The following is a 16,773-nucleotide window of genomic DNA, read 5'->3' on the forward strand; positions in this document are numbered from 1 at the left end:
TTAGTAGATCTAATTATTAATCTTAATCGCTTAATCTATTAGTTCCCTTAGGGTGTCCGCATCTTCTATTAGGATAATCGCGTTCTAGACTTTAGCCTTAAGTCCCTGTTTATACTATGCCATAAGCGCCCTATTATTCCACTTAACTTATATTACTAACATCTAGAACTATATTGTATACTTAATTGCTAAGGTTCGTTACATAATGTCTTAGAGTTTTCTTTTTGCCGTAGTTACTACCTCTAGGTCTCCAAACATTTGTATAAGTCGCTCTACGAATCCATTCTAGCTTAAGAACATAAACCGTACCTCTTGGTTCGTAGTTATTATTCCATTTACCTAGATTTCTATAAGGTAAGGCTTAAACTATTTAAGTGCTCTTCCTGTTAGAAACAATCCTGCGTATGCTATTTAATCCATAGGTATTACCAGCTTTGCTCCTTCCTGTGCTACCTTAAAGTGTATTTACGTTAGAAATCCTTTAAGCTTCAATCTCTCTCCTAAGTACCTTTCGATCGATAGTAACTTAACCTTTGCTGCGCCTATCCCATTAATCCTATTTTCCAACGTTGCATTATTTTCTGTCAACTGGTCGACTATCTCTTATAACTGTCCGACTATTACAGGTTGCTATAAGTCAGTGTCTGCTATACTGGTGTTGTTACCTAACCTTAATATAGTTGCTGCCGTCAATAGCGTTATAGTGGCTGCTTTTGGTGGTATATTATTCGACTTTCTATATTTAATACCGTAACTAGGTAGTAATTGTGTAACGGAACCTTGTAGCAAGAACTACAATAGGCTCGTTATTAGGCTAGGTGTATAGGAAATGCAAAGATAGAAGTCAACAAGTAATAACAACTAGTGGAGTGGTTGCCTAATAGATTAACTCTAATTATATTCTAAGAATCACTACAAGGAAGAAACTATCTAGGTAGGGACTAAGGGTCCTTAAATACACAACCGTACTCCTATGAAATCCTTCTTGTATATAATGTACGTGTGCTCTATCTACTTTATCGCAGATTATACAGATTATATAGATTACACAGATCACATTATGTGACCTTGGTTACTATTCCTCGTTACATAGTTCTACCGGCTCCGTCCTAGACCGTGCTTGTATTAACCAACTAGCTTCTTCCGTCTCTTCTCCAAGTAGTTATAACATTGTACTTAAAGCGTCCGTAACAGCGCTTATTTTAAATATAGGTATTATAAATATATTTTAAGGCTTAAATAAATATCAATTATTAAAAGAGCTACGCGCTACTATATAAAAAATATGTTTTAGGGGAAGATAAACCACGGTATCCTATATATGTTAACATTTCAATCTTAACTAGTACACTTACCGCACTAGTCTTTGCGTCTATTTATACCCTAAAGGTTATTAAAGTACCTATCTAAAGTATAAAGCTATCTAAGAGTTTTATTAGATTAGTTATAATATTATTATTAATACCTTCTATTAAGTACATTACAGCTACTCTTTACTCTTATAAAAAAGGGATAGCTTAGATTATTAAGGTTGTTTTTAGTCCAAGCATTTAAATCTCCCTTTTTATTTTTCTACTTACCGTAGTATAACAGCTACCTAACTTAGTTAATCTAATTAACTAATACCTAACTATAGGGTTAATAGCTCTAGTAGCCTCTAAGTGCTAGATAGGAGTTAACTATTTAGAGATATACTTTATTATATTACTTAGTAGGGTTACTAGTAAATAGTTCTATTATAATCTACTATTAAGAAAGTTTAACTATAAGGGTTTTCTTAAAGTGCTAAAAACTTATCTTTAAATACACAGTAGATTTCTAATGCCTGGATTATAAAGTCTTAGCCTTAGTTATTTGTAATCCCTTATATAAGATTATAATGGATTATACTCCTTAGTAATAATCCAGTTAATCCTTTAGATAAAATCACAGCAGATTATACTCCCTTAGTAATAACCTAGTTGATCCTTTTTAATTAGCTCACTTATATAGGCTCGCAGCCTCCCTATATCTATAGGTTAATAGGTTCTAGGCTTAAAGAATCTAATACTCCTAATCTCTATAAGGTTCCCCTAGGCCTATACTAAGTTTATTCTATAATACGCGCTTTCCTATTATAAATGAGCCATAGTTTTATTAGATTGGATAGCGAGGTAGGAAGCTAAGAAAGGCTAAGAACCGAGCTATACCTATAGTTAGTATAGGAGAATGGATAAGACTATAGAACACAGTAGGACTGCTAGGGAGGAAAACTATAATGCTAATAGATTTGGAAGGATGTAATGCTAAGGTATAGAAGCTAGACAATTAGATTATAGGGTTCCTTAGTTAAAGGTATATTAGAATAGATTATTAGGATTATAATAAGCGGCGTAAGTAACGGATTATTAGGATTATAGTAAGCTAGGTAAGTTATAAGGTTTCTTAAGAGTTAGAACTTATATTTAAACTTATATATTTATTTAGTAGATAGGACCCTTATAGTTAACTGAAAATAATACTTAGGACTTATTCTTTAGTATTAGTTACTTTAACTCTAGTATAGACCGGATTGTATTACAAACCTCTTACCTTTTTAAGGGTAACCCGTCCTACTGTTTATACAGCTACAGACAGATAGGTCCTGGTAGGTTAGGATAGTATAGGGAGAGCAATATAGTGTGCAATAAGGGCGCTAAAGAGTGCCTACTTATTACCTAAGTAAATAGTTTAGATTGACTACGAAGAGAGAAGCTATCTAAGGTAAGGATAGTAGTCCTTTTAAATATATAAGCCAAACTCCTTATAATCTTCGTAACTATGCGGACTATATAAACTATTTAAACCCCCTTTAACACAGTCTGCATAGTTTACATAGCTTGACCTTATATCCGTTATATAATACCTTACTGTCCTTAGGCCCTCGGGCTTAATGTCTAACATCCTATTCGTTACTGCCTACATCCAGCCCTCGATAAGGATTGTATTACTAAACCTTAACAGGTCCGTAACAGATTGTTAGTATATACTTATTCCCCTAGTTAGGTTAAGTATTACCTTTTAGAAAAAGAGTCCCGTAATAGTATTACAACTGCCTTGTCGGCCCTGTAATAGATATTCGTAAAATAAATTAATATTTTAGTAATAGTAATAGCTTTAACATGCGGATCGTTGGTACCCCCTAACGAAAACTTTGACCCGAGTTTATAGAAGCTTAACCTAAGTTTATAATTAATAAGTCAATTAATTAACCTAAAGCTTAATTACTATATGCTAGTAGGTATAGATTTACTTTACAAATCCTATACTTCCGTTGTGCTTTGTAGCAAGGGGTAAGCTTTGGGCAGAGCCTTATGTAGAGCTTTAATAGAGCCTCGTGCAGAGCTTCGGTAAAGCCTTATATAGGGCTTTATGCAGAGCCTTGTATAGAGCTTTATGCAGAGCCTTGCGTAGAGTTTCGTGCAGAGCCTTGTGCAAAGCCACATGCAGATATACAGACGTGCAGACATATAGACGTGCAGACAATATAGAGCCTTCTTAGTATATCAGTGCTGCGTGTTAGTGGAGCTTTAGAGCTCCGTATTAAGCCCTAAGTAGAGCTTTAAGTAAAGCTTTGAGCTTAAGGGGGAGACCCCCTTGGACCCCCCTGCGCACTGCGTGCCCTATTCACTACATAGGCAAAGCTCTTATAGAGGCTTTGGTAGAGCGCTTAGTAGAGCTTTTGCAGAGCTTCGTATGGAGGTTTATGCAGAGCTTCGGTAGAGCTTTATACAGAGCTTCGGTAGAGCTTTGTGCAGAGCCTTATACAGAGCCACATGCAGGCGTTCGCTTGGGCGATTAACTATAGAGATGTTTGTAGAGACGATCGTATAGGCAATCATATTGTCGGACGGACAAGTCACTGAGAAGAACTCTGTCTATTGAATGTGGCTCTAGAGCCTCTATAAATACATAAGGAAAATAGGTAGTAGACTACTTCGCTGACCGTATCGTAGACCGAGTCGTAGACCGTGTCGTTGACCGAGACAGTAGTAAGACATACGAGAACAAGGTGGTGAGTCATAAGGTGGTACCTGAGAGTGACCTCAACGGTCGACACACCCCCCCAGCTGCTCAGTCAAGACTGAACAGCTGGATAGAAAATAGAAAAAAGTCACGATAGCAATTTGGTGTTGAGATAAAGAAATCCTCCATAGAGTTACCTTGTCCAATGTTATCCAAATCGAATCAAATTAGATCCTTAATATCTTATATAGGTGACTCAAAAGCTCCTTCCAGTTCTTAGGTAGAATCGGAAACCTTTCGCTGTGTATTCGCTGATCGACATCAGTCAGGTAGGCTTGGTGTCGCATTAGCTGCTTCTTCCGTCGTCCTCCTTCTGCAATTTTACTGTCGCCTATATCGTCTCGAATCCCCTGCCTTGGGCGGGTTTCCTTTTCTAGAATATATTCGAATCGTGATCCTTGATTGGTTAATGCAGTTGATTGAGGCTCTGGTGACTGAGCTGGGGTAGGAAGGCCAGGTGGAGGATCGTCCTTTGAGGCTCGCGGGCCTATTGCGTCATCGTCTTGAGGATTGAGCTCCTCTCGATCGGTCGCTTGATCTTGATTTCCACCAGAATCCACCTGTTGACTTCCACTGATATCCACTCGAGTCTCGTCCTCCTCTGACGTCTTGTCAAGCTCTTCTTGGGGCGTCCTTTTCATCGAATCCATTGTAATGCCTTGGTCGGCGATCCAGTCATTGAATTCACCTCCAAGCGATGTCTTGTCGTCCGTAGGTGTCCTTTCTGATACTGCTTTGTGAGCTTCGCTGACTGCATAAGTCTCACATTTAATTGTCGTAGGGCCTTGTACAATCGCCCTAGTCACTTCTTTAGGCAGTCGCCCGACCGCATCAATTCCTGCGTGTCCGAGTCGACTGTGCGAAAAACGTCCGTCTACCTTTTGATTTGGTAGAGGCTCCTTCGGTCGAGCCGCGAAGGACGCGTCCTCCGTCCTCGGCTTCAATTTGTTATATTCGAGGGTTATCTGACCGTGGTGATATCCGCAATATGCGAACTTCTTGCCACCGCGACGGTAGAGGTAGTTCCCTTCATTGTGCCAAAAGACACCTTTCTTATTGAGTCTTTGATTACAAACTAGATTCGTGTGAAATCCTGGTACGTACGCAGCCTCAATNAGATGAATCTTCTGTTTTCCTATTGGGGTGATAACCGTGACTTCAGCTGTTCCGAAGCCTTCNATATTTTCCATACCNGATCCNGTNTACANCTGNTCACTNGCCGNTCGGATATNACCTATAAATCTTNCTCTGTNGTTNATGACATGCAAGGTCGTCGCAGGGTCTAGAATTACACTATCACGGAGAGCGTAATCTGATGCGACATAAGCTCCAGCTTGATGAACTGCGAAGCTTCCAAGTGGGTTGCTGGGTGAGCTCTTCTGCTCTGCATTCTCTGCATTCTCTNGCTTCTTGTCGGATGAGGCTTGGCTCCTCAATCGGTCGATCAAGGCCTTGAATTCTNGTGAAGCCTCAGCAAGCTTCTGCTCTACTGACTGCATTTTTNAGTCGTTTGGTTTCCAACCCGACGGTCGAATTGACTNAACTAAATACCAGCAGTACTTGAACGGGTGCTNCTTTCCGCACAGGCACTGCTTCCAATCCTTCTTCTCTGACTCAGCGTCTGATTTNGGCTTGCTAATTGGCTCTCCTTTGAAGCTGGCTGCATAGGATCCATCCTGGCTCCTTGCCTCCTGAGCAGACTCCAAGCGACGGTGATTTCGGTAGACCTCGATGATGGCTCGAAGGGTAGGTAGCTTTTCCTTCTTCCTCTCAAGGTTCTGTAATTCGTTTTTCCAGTATTCTGACCATCCTGATGAGGCAGATTCGACGGCATACACGAAGTCCTTGACTGNTCGATCGCCATCTACCTCAGGTAGTTTAACCTTCTTGCAATCGTTGTACACCTTTTCCCACTCGCGGAGCCANTTCTCGATATTCTGACTCTTNGGGGCTTTCTTCATTTTCAAATATTGGGTGGCTAGGTCGACCTTCCGAGCATCGTCGGTCGGAGCGACAGCCTGCTTGAGCGACACAAGGACATCGTAGACGGCTATTTTCCTTCGAAGGTGTAGTCGATGTAGTCACGGGAAATAGTGCTGATGATGTAGGTGCGTAGAGACTTGAGGGCTGCTTCCTCTTTTTCATACCGGCTTGTAAGCACGGTCGTACTGTTTTCGTAATGCTCGAAGCTCTTCCTTCTCGCCTTCATCGAGGGCTGAGAACGTAGTCTTCTGAGGATTAAACAACTGATGGTGATGGCTCTGACGGTGCTCTGTGTCTAGGTAGATCATCTTTCTTGGACATCCGGATCGATGTACTCCCATACATTTCCACCGTCGGCCTCTATTACTTGACGACACCAATCCATTGCGTCCCAATCGTTTGGGCCTGCTAAGGTCACAGTGTGCGTCGTAATAAGGGTTTCGGGATTGTTGAGAGGACATTTTGAGGCTTCTACTGTTTAGAGTTGACGATAGGGTAATCAGGGTTTCAAATCAAAGATGATGCAGTAGATGGCCCGGGCTCATAACTGTCGGACGGACAAGTCACTGGAGAAGACTCTGTCTATTGAATGTGGCTCTAGAGCCTCTATAAATACATAAGGAAAATAGGTAGTAGACTACTTCGCTGACCGTATCGTAGACCGAGTCGTAGACCGTGTCGTTGACCGAGACAGTAGTAAGACATACGAGAACAAGGTGGTGAGTCATAAGGTGGTACCTGAGAGTGACCTCAACGGTCGACACATATGGACGTTTAATTGATTGTATGCGTTTGATTGGTCGATTATATAGGCGTTTATACGGGCGTTTGTATGGGCGATTGATCAATTATAGACGTTTGTAGAGACGTCTGTACGGACGATTATATGGGCAATTGTAAAGTCGTTGTAGAGGCGTTTATAGAGACGTTCGTAGAGACAACTGTAAGACTTCCTAGTATATCAGTGCTGTGTGTAAGTAGAGCTTTGGAGCTCTATATTAAGCTTCGAGTAGAGCTTCGAGCAGAGCTTTCAGCTCAAGGGGGAGACCCCCTTGGACCCCCCCTGCGCACTGCGTGCTCCATTCACTACGTGGGCAGAGCTCTTACGGGGTCTTTAGCAGAGACTTTAGCAGAGCTTTTAGTAGAGCTTTTACAGACCTTCGTGTAAAGCTTTATATAGAGCCTTGCGTAGAGCTTCGTGTAGGGCTTCTATAGAGCCACGTATAGGCGTGTAGGGTGCAGACGCTCGTAAGGGTGATCAATTGTAGACGTTTATAGAGACGATCGTATGGGCAATTGTATGGACTTTTAATTGATCGATTGTATGGGCGTTTGTACGGGCGATAGTGTAGATATTTGTAGAGCCCTTCGTAGAGCCTTTCGTAGAGCCGTTCGTAGAGCCTTTCGTAGAGCCGTTTATAGAGCCTTTCGTAGAGCCGTTTGTAGAGCCGTTCGTAGAGACGATTGTACGGCGATCGACCATATGGGCGGTTATACGGCCGATTGCAGAACCTTCCTAGTATATTAGTGCTACGTATTAGTAGAGCTTTGGAGCTCCGTATAGGGCTTCGAGTAAAGCTTCGAGCAGAGCTTCGAGCAGAGCTTTAAGGGGGAGACCCCTTAGACTCCCCTGCGCACTGCGTGCTTCATTTACTGCGTGGCCAGTACACTAAGTGGGCAGAGGTGCCGCAAAGCCTTTGGTAGAGCCTTTGGTAGAGCCTTTAGTAGAGCTTTGGTAGAGCTTTAGTAGAGCTTTAGTAGAGCTTTTGGTAGAGCTTTTACTGAGCTTCGTCGGAGCTTTGTGTAGGTAAAGCTCGATGTTTTGAAGTTCGTCGCGTGGATTCTGCCGCGATTTACCGCGCGTACTTTTTTCTAACCAACCGGAAGCTGGCTTGGCAGGGTTTGAAAATTTAAACGCCTGAAAGTATAGACCACTCGTACCTCGGGTCAATAATTAATTTTGCTTATACTTTAATAAAAAGAGCTTTATAATAGCCTTCGTGTTCGCGCACGGACTATATATATATTACACCTTAACTACGCCGCAACGGCGCAAGGTACAGCCATTTTAATAATATCATTAACTCGCTTAGAGCCGAACGTCGCGCATCTCCCACCCCATCAAAACAATGCACCTACTATAACTCTACCAATATGGCTTTATATTTTATAAATAGGACCTTATTTTATAGCCCTTTACTAAAGCTATAAAACTAGCCTCTATTTATATAGTTTAGAGCCATATTAGTAGGATTGTAGGGGGTATAATAGGGTGCTAGTTTTTGGGCGGGGTAGTTTCAATTAGTCAGCGCAGAGCCTTAATTTAAGTCTCCATAGCCCTTAAAGGATACCCCCTACAACTCCACCAATATGGCTTTATATTTTAAAAATAAGGTCTTATTTTATAGCTCTAGAATAAAGCTATAAAATTAGCTACTATTTATATAAATTGGAGCTATGCTAGTAAAGTTATAGTAGGTGCATTGTTTTAATAGGGTAGGAGATGCGCGACGTTTAGCTCTAAGCGAGTTAAACAATATTATTGAAATGGCTGTATAAGGCCCCTTACCCTTCCCCCTTCTCGAATCTTGCCCATCTTCCTTTTCCCTCTCTTCAATTCCTCTACGCCGCTATCTAAGTAAAAGGAGCCACATAAGCCCTAGAATCTTCTATAGGAACTAAGGACTCCTTAGACAAGATGGCAGCTAAGTATTAAGAGACGTGTAATGGGAATAATCCTGTACGCATACGCCCACAGTAGTAAAAGGAATTTGCTTAGTTTATGCTAAATCCTTAAAGGTCCATATATTAGTGCACTGTGTGTCTCTATACGACTCCAATAAGTATAGTGTATGCAACTGTAGCTTCACCAATAATCCCCATTGCGTCTATTGCTACCACTGCATGGCCTACTCAATCTCTGTGTCGCGGACATATCGCCATTGCGCTTTTTCCAGTAACCTAGGGATCTATTAGCGCCCGCCTTTTAATACAAATAAGCGATTTAATTTACGCAATCCCTACCCTATGGTCATCCCTTAGTATGAACCTCAGGGGCCAGAGAATCCGTCTTCGTCAACCCATATGCGCGAAGCAGTAAGAGATAATAAAAAAACTAAGTCAAAGGAGATGGCGCGTTCTGGACGAGGATTAACAGGCAGCGTAGTCCCGAAGAGTGGTGATGAGGACAATGCTAATGACAATGTGTGGACCAAGAATGCGGGTTACATCAGCGTCAATCCTTATAATTTAGAGTTGCCAACCTAAGAGGAGCATAAACAGGCTGCCAAGAATGCATTTAAGAAGATATGGGGCGGCAATATAGAAAACGTCCCGGGCACCGCTAGTTACAAAGGCCGTACGGCGTCATAATACGTGTTTCTCTGAGCAATGGTACTTAATATCATAACTCTAGAATTTCTACTACTATAATATACCTTTAGTGTTTAGTATAATAGGGATTTCAATTTTTAGTTATAAGCAGATTATACAGCTTCTCTTATAATGCTACGAAATTTTTTTAGACAAACGGACACGCCCTATAATAATTATTGCATAAGCCTATATGTGTCTAACAAAAATATAAACCCACGGACTAACATTGATAGTTACGTTATAAAACGAAAATTCCTCGTAATATAAATATTTGATTTATACAATGCTGTATACCGGACCGCATTCCAGGGAGCAAAATGGCACCCCATACCAACTATAATTACACTTAGTTATTAAAGGGGGAGGCGGTACCGGTGCCGATAAAGGTGGAGGAAGTAGGGGAGGTGGGGGGGTAGTAGTAGTAGGGGTAGGTGGCGGTGTTGACTAAGTTATAAGCACACCCGTTGACGAGGGGCTAAAGGGGCATGGATTGTCCCCAGTTGCCTAAGAGTAGAAAGTACCGTAGTTGTTACCGCACTAGCAGTAGTCCTTGGGCATTCTGGATTGATTCAGGCGCCTCTATAAAGACGTAATACATTAGTAGCTCGAGACAAGTCTCCGCCCCATATCGTCGTAAAGGCCGCAGCTGCAGCGGACTTTATTGCGGCATTATCAGGCAACAGGGGCCACGGTTCGTCATTCAGAGCGTCCACGCTGCCAAACAAATTGGAATAAAAATATCCTTTGAGCTTCTCTGCTTAGCAATGGTGTTACTTATCACCCTTACAGTCGTTACTAAAGCAAGAAGATTCTTCACCCGGGCAGCATTGGCATCCTTTAAGTTTGCCACTAGCTTTGCATTTCAAGTTCCCGTCCTAGAAAACCGTAAGCGGTACGTTCCCACGCAAGTACGCAAAATAAAGCAGTCTTACATCGCCGCCACATTCCAAAGATAAGCATTTCGGTAGCCCGTCCGCAGGACATTGTTGCTCTTCGCAAGGACCTATGTTAGTGGTAGGTTGGCATATTGCTCCTTAATACACTTTTATTTACCGCAGAGAACTTACATCCTACCTTACTTCCACTACTACACAACCCAAGGAGGTCGGCGCCTCCACAATCTAAGCAATTCTCTTTAGGGTCTTTCTGATACCTTACGTCGTCCTCTTTGGATCCCTTAGGCGGTTAAGAAGGCGGCTTAAGAGGTAGGGCTGCCCCGGCAGCACCAGACTGTACTACATAGAGTATTGTAAGCTTTGTCTGAGGCGCCATTTTGGGGATACTTACAGGCAAGATACTACGCACCGCAACAGTCTCCACCTCGGACCCTCCTGAGGAAGTAGCCGTCTCCGTCAGCGTTACTGTTGTCGACACTCTCAGGATTTTGTATTCGGTCAGTGTTAGAGGTTCCCAAATCGCAGTTCCCGTCTAACCGTCAATGACTGTTGTTATTGTGACTTTGGGGCTGTTATCCGGTCCGCCGTTTTTAGAGCACTTGCAGTAATAACTAGCGCATTGGTCGTAAGGTCCTGCCGGAGGACAGTTTCCTTGTGGCCCAGACAGCAAGATCGTATTACATGTGCCCTTAATCTTGGTATCGCTACCACATTAAGAACATAACTTAGGCGGTTGACCGAAGAACTCTAGGCACCATTGCCACGGCGTTTACTAAATTGCCCTTTCCGCGCTGACGCGGATCGATCGACTAAGCGGCCTAGAATGGTCCCCGAGCTTTATATGATGTGGAAGTGACCAGCCAGTAGGCTGCACTCTCTAAAGTATAGCACGGCCTGCGGGTGCTGCAATAGGGAAGGGTTTATAGATATGCAAGGGAAGGCAGGATAGAATAACGCTAAGAACTCTAGATTTGGCCAACATATTGACAATTACTTAAGTCTAAAAAAGTTAGGCAACGTCTGAGTTGTTGTAGGTAGTAATAGGGAGGGGAGCTTTAGTAAATAGATATTGTCGTCCATGGTAATCCCTTGGACTTTCAATATTAGCGTGTTTGACAGGCAATTAATCGCAGGTAGGGACCCCTAATTGCGATTGATTGGCCAAAATCCTAGTTGTGATTGATTAACTAATAAAAATTAGCTAATTAATTGAATACGAAGGCGCGCGTCATTGAAATCCGTCCATTTTTATTGGTTACATTGGCGAGGATTTTTGTTAGCGAACCCTACTAAAAGCTCCTCGTCCCACTAACACTAATCTAAATTTATTACTTTTTGATTATGGGGAAGCACGCTACTGACGTCGATAAAGCTGTCTTCTTAACCCACTTACTTTATGTCTATTAAGCTGAAGCTGCGCGTAGAGCAGGGCTTGCCAAATCAACTGCTATAGATATTAAAAATGCCTCCGCAGAGGTCCAAATCTAGTACGACGAAAAGGGCCTCCTTCCCCCCACAATTTAAGAGCAAGTGGAGCAAATTAAGTATAAAAAAGGCAGTGGGGCCTCTAAGAAGATTATAGATAAAGAGGTTATTAAGTTAATGGAAGCTTGTACGTTGAACAAAATACAAAGAAAGAAGCTATGGCATATTGTTGCTAAAGAAGAGGGCTTTTTTAATGTCCACCGTAGAACAATTAAGAAGAAGTTATAGGCCCGTGGCCTCCGCCGAGCAAAGTCCACAAAGAAGCTAAGTCTTACGGATATCTAAAGAGCTTAATAGTATAAGGTGGCGTTATTACGGAAGGACTAGGGAATAGAAGAGTAGTAGAAGGTTATTTTCTCTAACGAAGCCTCTATTATCATCTCCGCAAAACGTGGTATGTAAAATATCTCACGGTTAATAGGAGATGAGGAGAGATATTACCCGGATTGTATTGAACGGCGGTATAATAACTACTTAGAGGTTATGTTTTAGGGGTGCTTTATATACAATTATAAAGGGCCTTGCTATATCTACTATAAAGAAACGGAGGAACAAAAGGAGGTAAATAAGGCAGAGATAGAACGGATAAATAAGGAAGAGATAGAAGCTGAGTGCCGTGCAGCTTTTAATACTCAAGAAAAAGAGAAAGAAAAGAAATAGGATAAGAAGGGGCAAAAGTGGCCTACACAACGTGCTTCTTGGGAGGTCTTTTAGAAGAAGAATATGTTTAAAAAGGGGGCATCACGAGGTAGAGTTAATAATCTACGTTATACGTACGAAGTCCTTAAGCCAAAGCTAATTCCTTATTAGAAGGAACTTATGCTCCAACGCTATAATCTAGACACTTTTAAATGCGATTAACTTCCTTATATTTTTTAACAGGATAACGCTCCTTCGCATATAAGCAAATAGACCTAGCGGAGGCTTTAAAAAGAGGGCATTCCTATACTAGAATATATTAGTAACTCTCCAGAAATAAACGCAATTAAGGGGGTTTGGATGCCATTAAGAATAGAGATTATAAAGCAGTGGAATGCCCTACATACAATAGAATGGACTGATTGCGCGTGGAGAGCGAAGTGGGACAAGTTTCCACAGGATAGGATACGTGCTTTAGTGACAAGAATGGCTGCTATTAATACTCTTATTATAGAATTTAAAGGCGGGAATGAATTCTATAGTTAATACTTTAATTTGTATACAATTTACTATAGTAGGGTAAGTCTCTTTGGTGTTCCTAATTCGCGTACGCAACCAATAAAAATGGACGGATTTCAATGCCGCGCGCCTTCGTAATTGCGATTAATTGCCAAGAATTACCTAATTAGGTAGTCTGTAATAGAGAATCTGGGTATTATAGAGTCGCTAGAGGTAGTAGTAATAAGCTTAATTAGAAGCTATTAGGTATGCTAACTATAAAGATAAGTAGAGAATTAAGACGTTGCGTGAAGAAAGGAAAAGGAGAATTGCAAGCGAGCTCGCAAAGATATTCAGGGAGGCTTGGCACGGTGCGTAAGCACGTACAACTGCTTGCGTGGAGGTTCTGGCCAATTAGGATTTTCCATCCCAGGGATGGAAAATCGCCATTAGCTTACTTAGCTAGCGCTGGCTCGCCTAGTCGAGCTGCGCGACTCAATATCGTTCACTAGCAGAATTTGGCAGAATTGGCAAGTTGCCGTCAGATTACGTCAGATGTAGCATATTACGGCAAGGTATGGCAAGCTGCTACCAGGTTATATTAGAAAGTATTAGGTCGTTAAAAGTATTAAATTGTTAGATTATATAGGGACGGTGTTATAGGTAGTTCCCGTAACACTAGGTACTAGATAATTTTTTAGTAGAGCTTCGCCTAATATAGTAAATATACACTCTAAAAATAGGTCCTCCCTATACCCCTTAGTTATCCTTATCCTTTCCTATATACCCTTTATTTAACTAGCTCTTCTAAAGCTCTAGCGCCTTAATTGTCTTATTAGCTAGGCGGTTTTTAGTTATTAGTAATTACGTCGTTAGCAGAGCTAAACTTATATATTAACGGTGTCAGATTTAATAATAATAAAGACGGTAAGGGTAAGGGCGAAGTTTTAGGCCTTTGTTTAGTTCGTTAGAAGGGGTTAAAAGGCATAGTATTGGAAGTAGTTAAGGTAATAGAGGTTAAAAAACAATTAAAAAAGCTCTATAGGGATAGGCGCAAGTAAATATAGCTAATAAACGTGTTCTAGTGGTAGACTACGCTAAACTTATTAATCTTAGCGGATTTAATTGCTATATTCCCAAGTGATCTAATTAGATTAATACTACATACCTTATTAAAATCGGACACCTTAATACTAAAAGTCTATTACGAACTACCCCTCTATTAGTGAGGTTTTATATTAATTAATTATAGGCGCTTAATAAGAATTTATAGTTGCGATTAATTACTTAATAACAATTCCTGGTTGCGATTAATTATATTAATAATTAATGAATTATAGGCGCGCTTATTAAGCGCTTACCTATTAAACACGCTGTTTAATATAGTATACTAACATCTCCAATCCGCAAGGCATCTAGTTACTATAATAGTTCGTTTAATATATTCTAAGAACGATTCCCTAATAATCTAGCAAGTATTTAAAGAAATATATCTTTAATTAGAATAAAGCGGCATCTAATGCTAAAGAATAAACTAATAAAGATAATCGTTAGGGTAAAAACTAATGAAAATTTTGACTGAGTTTACGCTTACTAAGCCTTTTATTTAGAGCTTTAATATAAAGCCTTAATTTAGAAGCTTTTAATCTAAAAGCTATTAGCTTAGAGGCTTTTAGCTTAGGGTTATTTAATAGAGCTTTTATAGCTAGTAATTATTATAGAATAAGGGCAGTGGCTACAGAGCGTATGTATTTGAGGAGTCTATAAGACGTTACGCGATCGATTGTAAGGGTTAAGGGCGTAAGGAGGTGATATACCTACGCGTAGCTGACATAAGCTATACGCGAGGTGTACGCGAGAGCACGGGGCTCTCCTATAGAGGCCCCTATGGTAGGGTTCCGTAATACTACCCCCCTTCTATAGAGGCGGAGCTCCGGCAACGCTGTGGTTACTATATATATATAAAAGGGACACTTAAGGTATAGAAAAGAAGAAAGGGGGGTATTGCTAAAGGTTTAAAACAACGTTATATAATAAGGCTTGGCATCTAAAAATCCAACTAATTAGATAACTTTAACCGCCGGTTAAAGTTCCTAGATATCTTAACGATATTCCGGTTATATAATCGCACTTTACCGCAATCTAACGGCAATTTGCCCTTACGTGGTAATATATAACGGTTTAACTCTATAAGGGCTCCTATAGAGGATTAGGTATAAAATCTCTACTTAGGCCCAGTTTCTATAGGTTCGCGTAGTAAAAGTCGCTAATTAGATCCTTTGCATTTTTAAAGTCTTCCTATAGTTACTATTCTGGCTAATTTATATCAAATCCTATATATATAGCTCTGTAGTAGAGCCGTTGTCCTCTGCCTTTGCTAAAGTATTTAGAGTTGATAATTCGTTTAACGGTCCACTCCTCGTGGTTCTTATCTTCGTTCTTATCTCGGATTAATACTAGTAGGGGTTTAGGCTATATCTGCCCCGGTAAAGGGTTAGGCTAATAGAGGTGTAGTAGCTATAGGTGAAATATAGGCTATATCCCGTGGGTGGCTAGGGTAGGCGGGAGTTCTAGCTTATATATGGCTCCCCTATTAATAACTCGTTTAATTAAATAGGGGCCAAGGTTTTTGTAATTAAGTGACTTTATAGGCCTCTATATAGAGATATTATGTATATCTAGCTATACCTAGTCGCCAACATGTATTTCTGGTAGTGGCGTTTTATAGCGGTTAGCGAAGTAGGCCTACTTTGCTTAAGCCTAGGCCATTTCTCCCTTATAGTAGTTAAGTAGATTTTTTATACGGTCTGTATGCTAGTCGGCAAGCAGTATCTTAAGGCGTTTTTTATATAGCAGTTTCTTATTAATAGGTTCTAGTGGCTCTATACCGGATTAGGGGTAATAACCTTTATTCGCGAAGAACGGGGTAAGTCCTATAGTAGTTAAGACGTAGTTATTCGCTATAAATTTACCTAGTAGGAGGTAATCTACCCAGTTATTTTAACTATAGGCGACTACCTATTATAGGTACACTTTTATACTAGCATTAGTGTTTTCTAATTACCTAGTAGTTTTATAGTGGAAGGATATAGACATCTTAACAGAGATGCTAAGGCGTTAGCAGATTCGTCTCTATATATTAGAGTTAAATTATATACCTTAGTCGGACGTAATTAAGTTAGGTAGCCTATATAGTCGGTAAACTTCGCGAAGGAAGCGTTAGTAATATCGCTAACGGCTACGCCTTTGGTTAGGACGTAGTGGTGCTCTTTTATAAGTCGGTATATTATTATAAGGATGTTCTTATAGGTATAGCCGTGTTATTTATAGGGTGGTAGGTTAATAATAAAATCTATGGCGATATCTGCCTATTATTATATAGGTACCAGTAGAGGGTGTAATAGTCCTTAGTACTTTGTATTAAAGGCCTTAGCGCGCTTATAACTATAGCAGGCGCCTATAAAGTATTTAACTAAGTCTATTATTTTTAGCTAGAAGTAGTATCGGCTAAGAAGCTCGTAGGTTCCTCCTCTACTTAGGTGGCCGCTTAATTAGAGGTCGTGGACTATTTAGATTAGTTGCCGTTATAGATTTTCTAAGTTAGGGATAAATAGGCGACCTCTATAATAGAGCCTATTTTCTTTTACTTTTAAGGCTGCTATATTAATCTGGCCTAAGCTTTAGAGGTTAATAGGTAGTATACGGGCGCTGGCAGTCTTTGCGGTAATAAGTTAATGCAGTAATAGGTTAATAAAGGTGTTATGTACTGTGGTAATAAGCTTATTAATTTTAGAAGGTAACTCTAGTTCTATAGTATAAAGCTAAGGTATAGTTGGCTCTATTATAGGTAATA

At 40.6% G+C, this 16,773-nt stretch overlaps 2 protein-coding genes across 2 annotated transcripts; both read left to right on the plus strand.

The window, feature by feature from the left end:
• Nucleotides 1–12,275: 12,275 nt before the first annotated feature.
• Nucleotides 12,276–12,443, plus strand: K441DRAFT_562659 (uncharacterized protein; the record flags this gene model as incomplete). The annotated part of the gene is made up of 1 exon (XM_067643568.1): nucleotides 12,276–12,443. A coding segment is annotated over one exon (168 nt), but the record flags the coding sequence as incomplete, so codon positions are not given.
• Nucleotides 12,444–12,719: 276 nt separating this feature from the next.
• On the plus strand, nucleotides 12,720–12,968 carry K441DRAFT_562092 (uncharacterized protein; the record flags this gene model as incomplete). Its single annotated transcript, XM_067643553.1, has 1 exon — nucleotides 12,720–12,968. A coding segment is annotated over one exon (249 nt), but the record flags the coding sequence as incomplete, so codon positions are not given.
• Between the last annotated feature and the right edge of the window lie 3,805 nt (nucleotides 12,969–16,773).

Source organism: Cenococcum geophilum (genome assembly GCF_001692895.1).
Source record: "Cenococcum geophilum 1.58 unplaced genomic scaffold K441scaffold_23, whole genome shotgun sequence".
In the NCBI taxonomy this organism is placed as follows: Eukaryota; Fungi; Ascomycota; class Dothideomycetes; order Gloniales; family Gloniaceae; genus Cenococcum; species Cenococcum geophilum.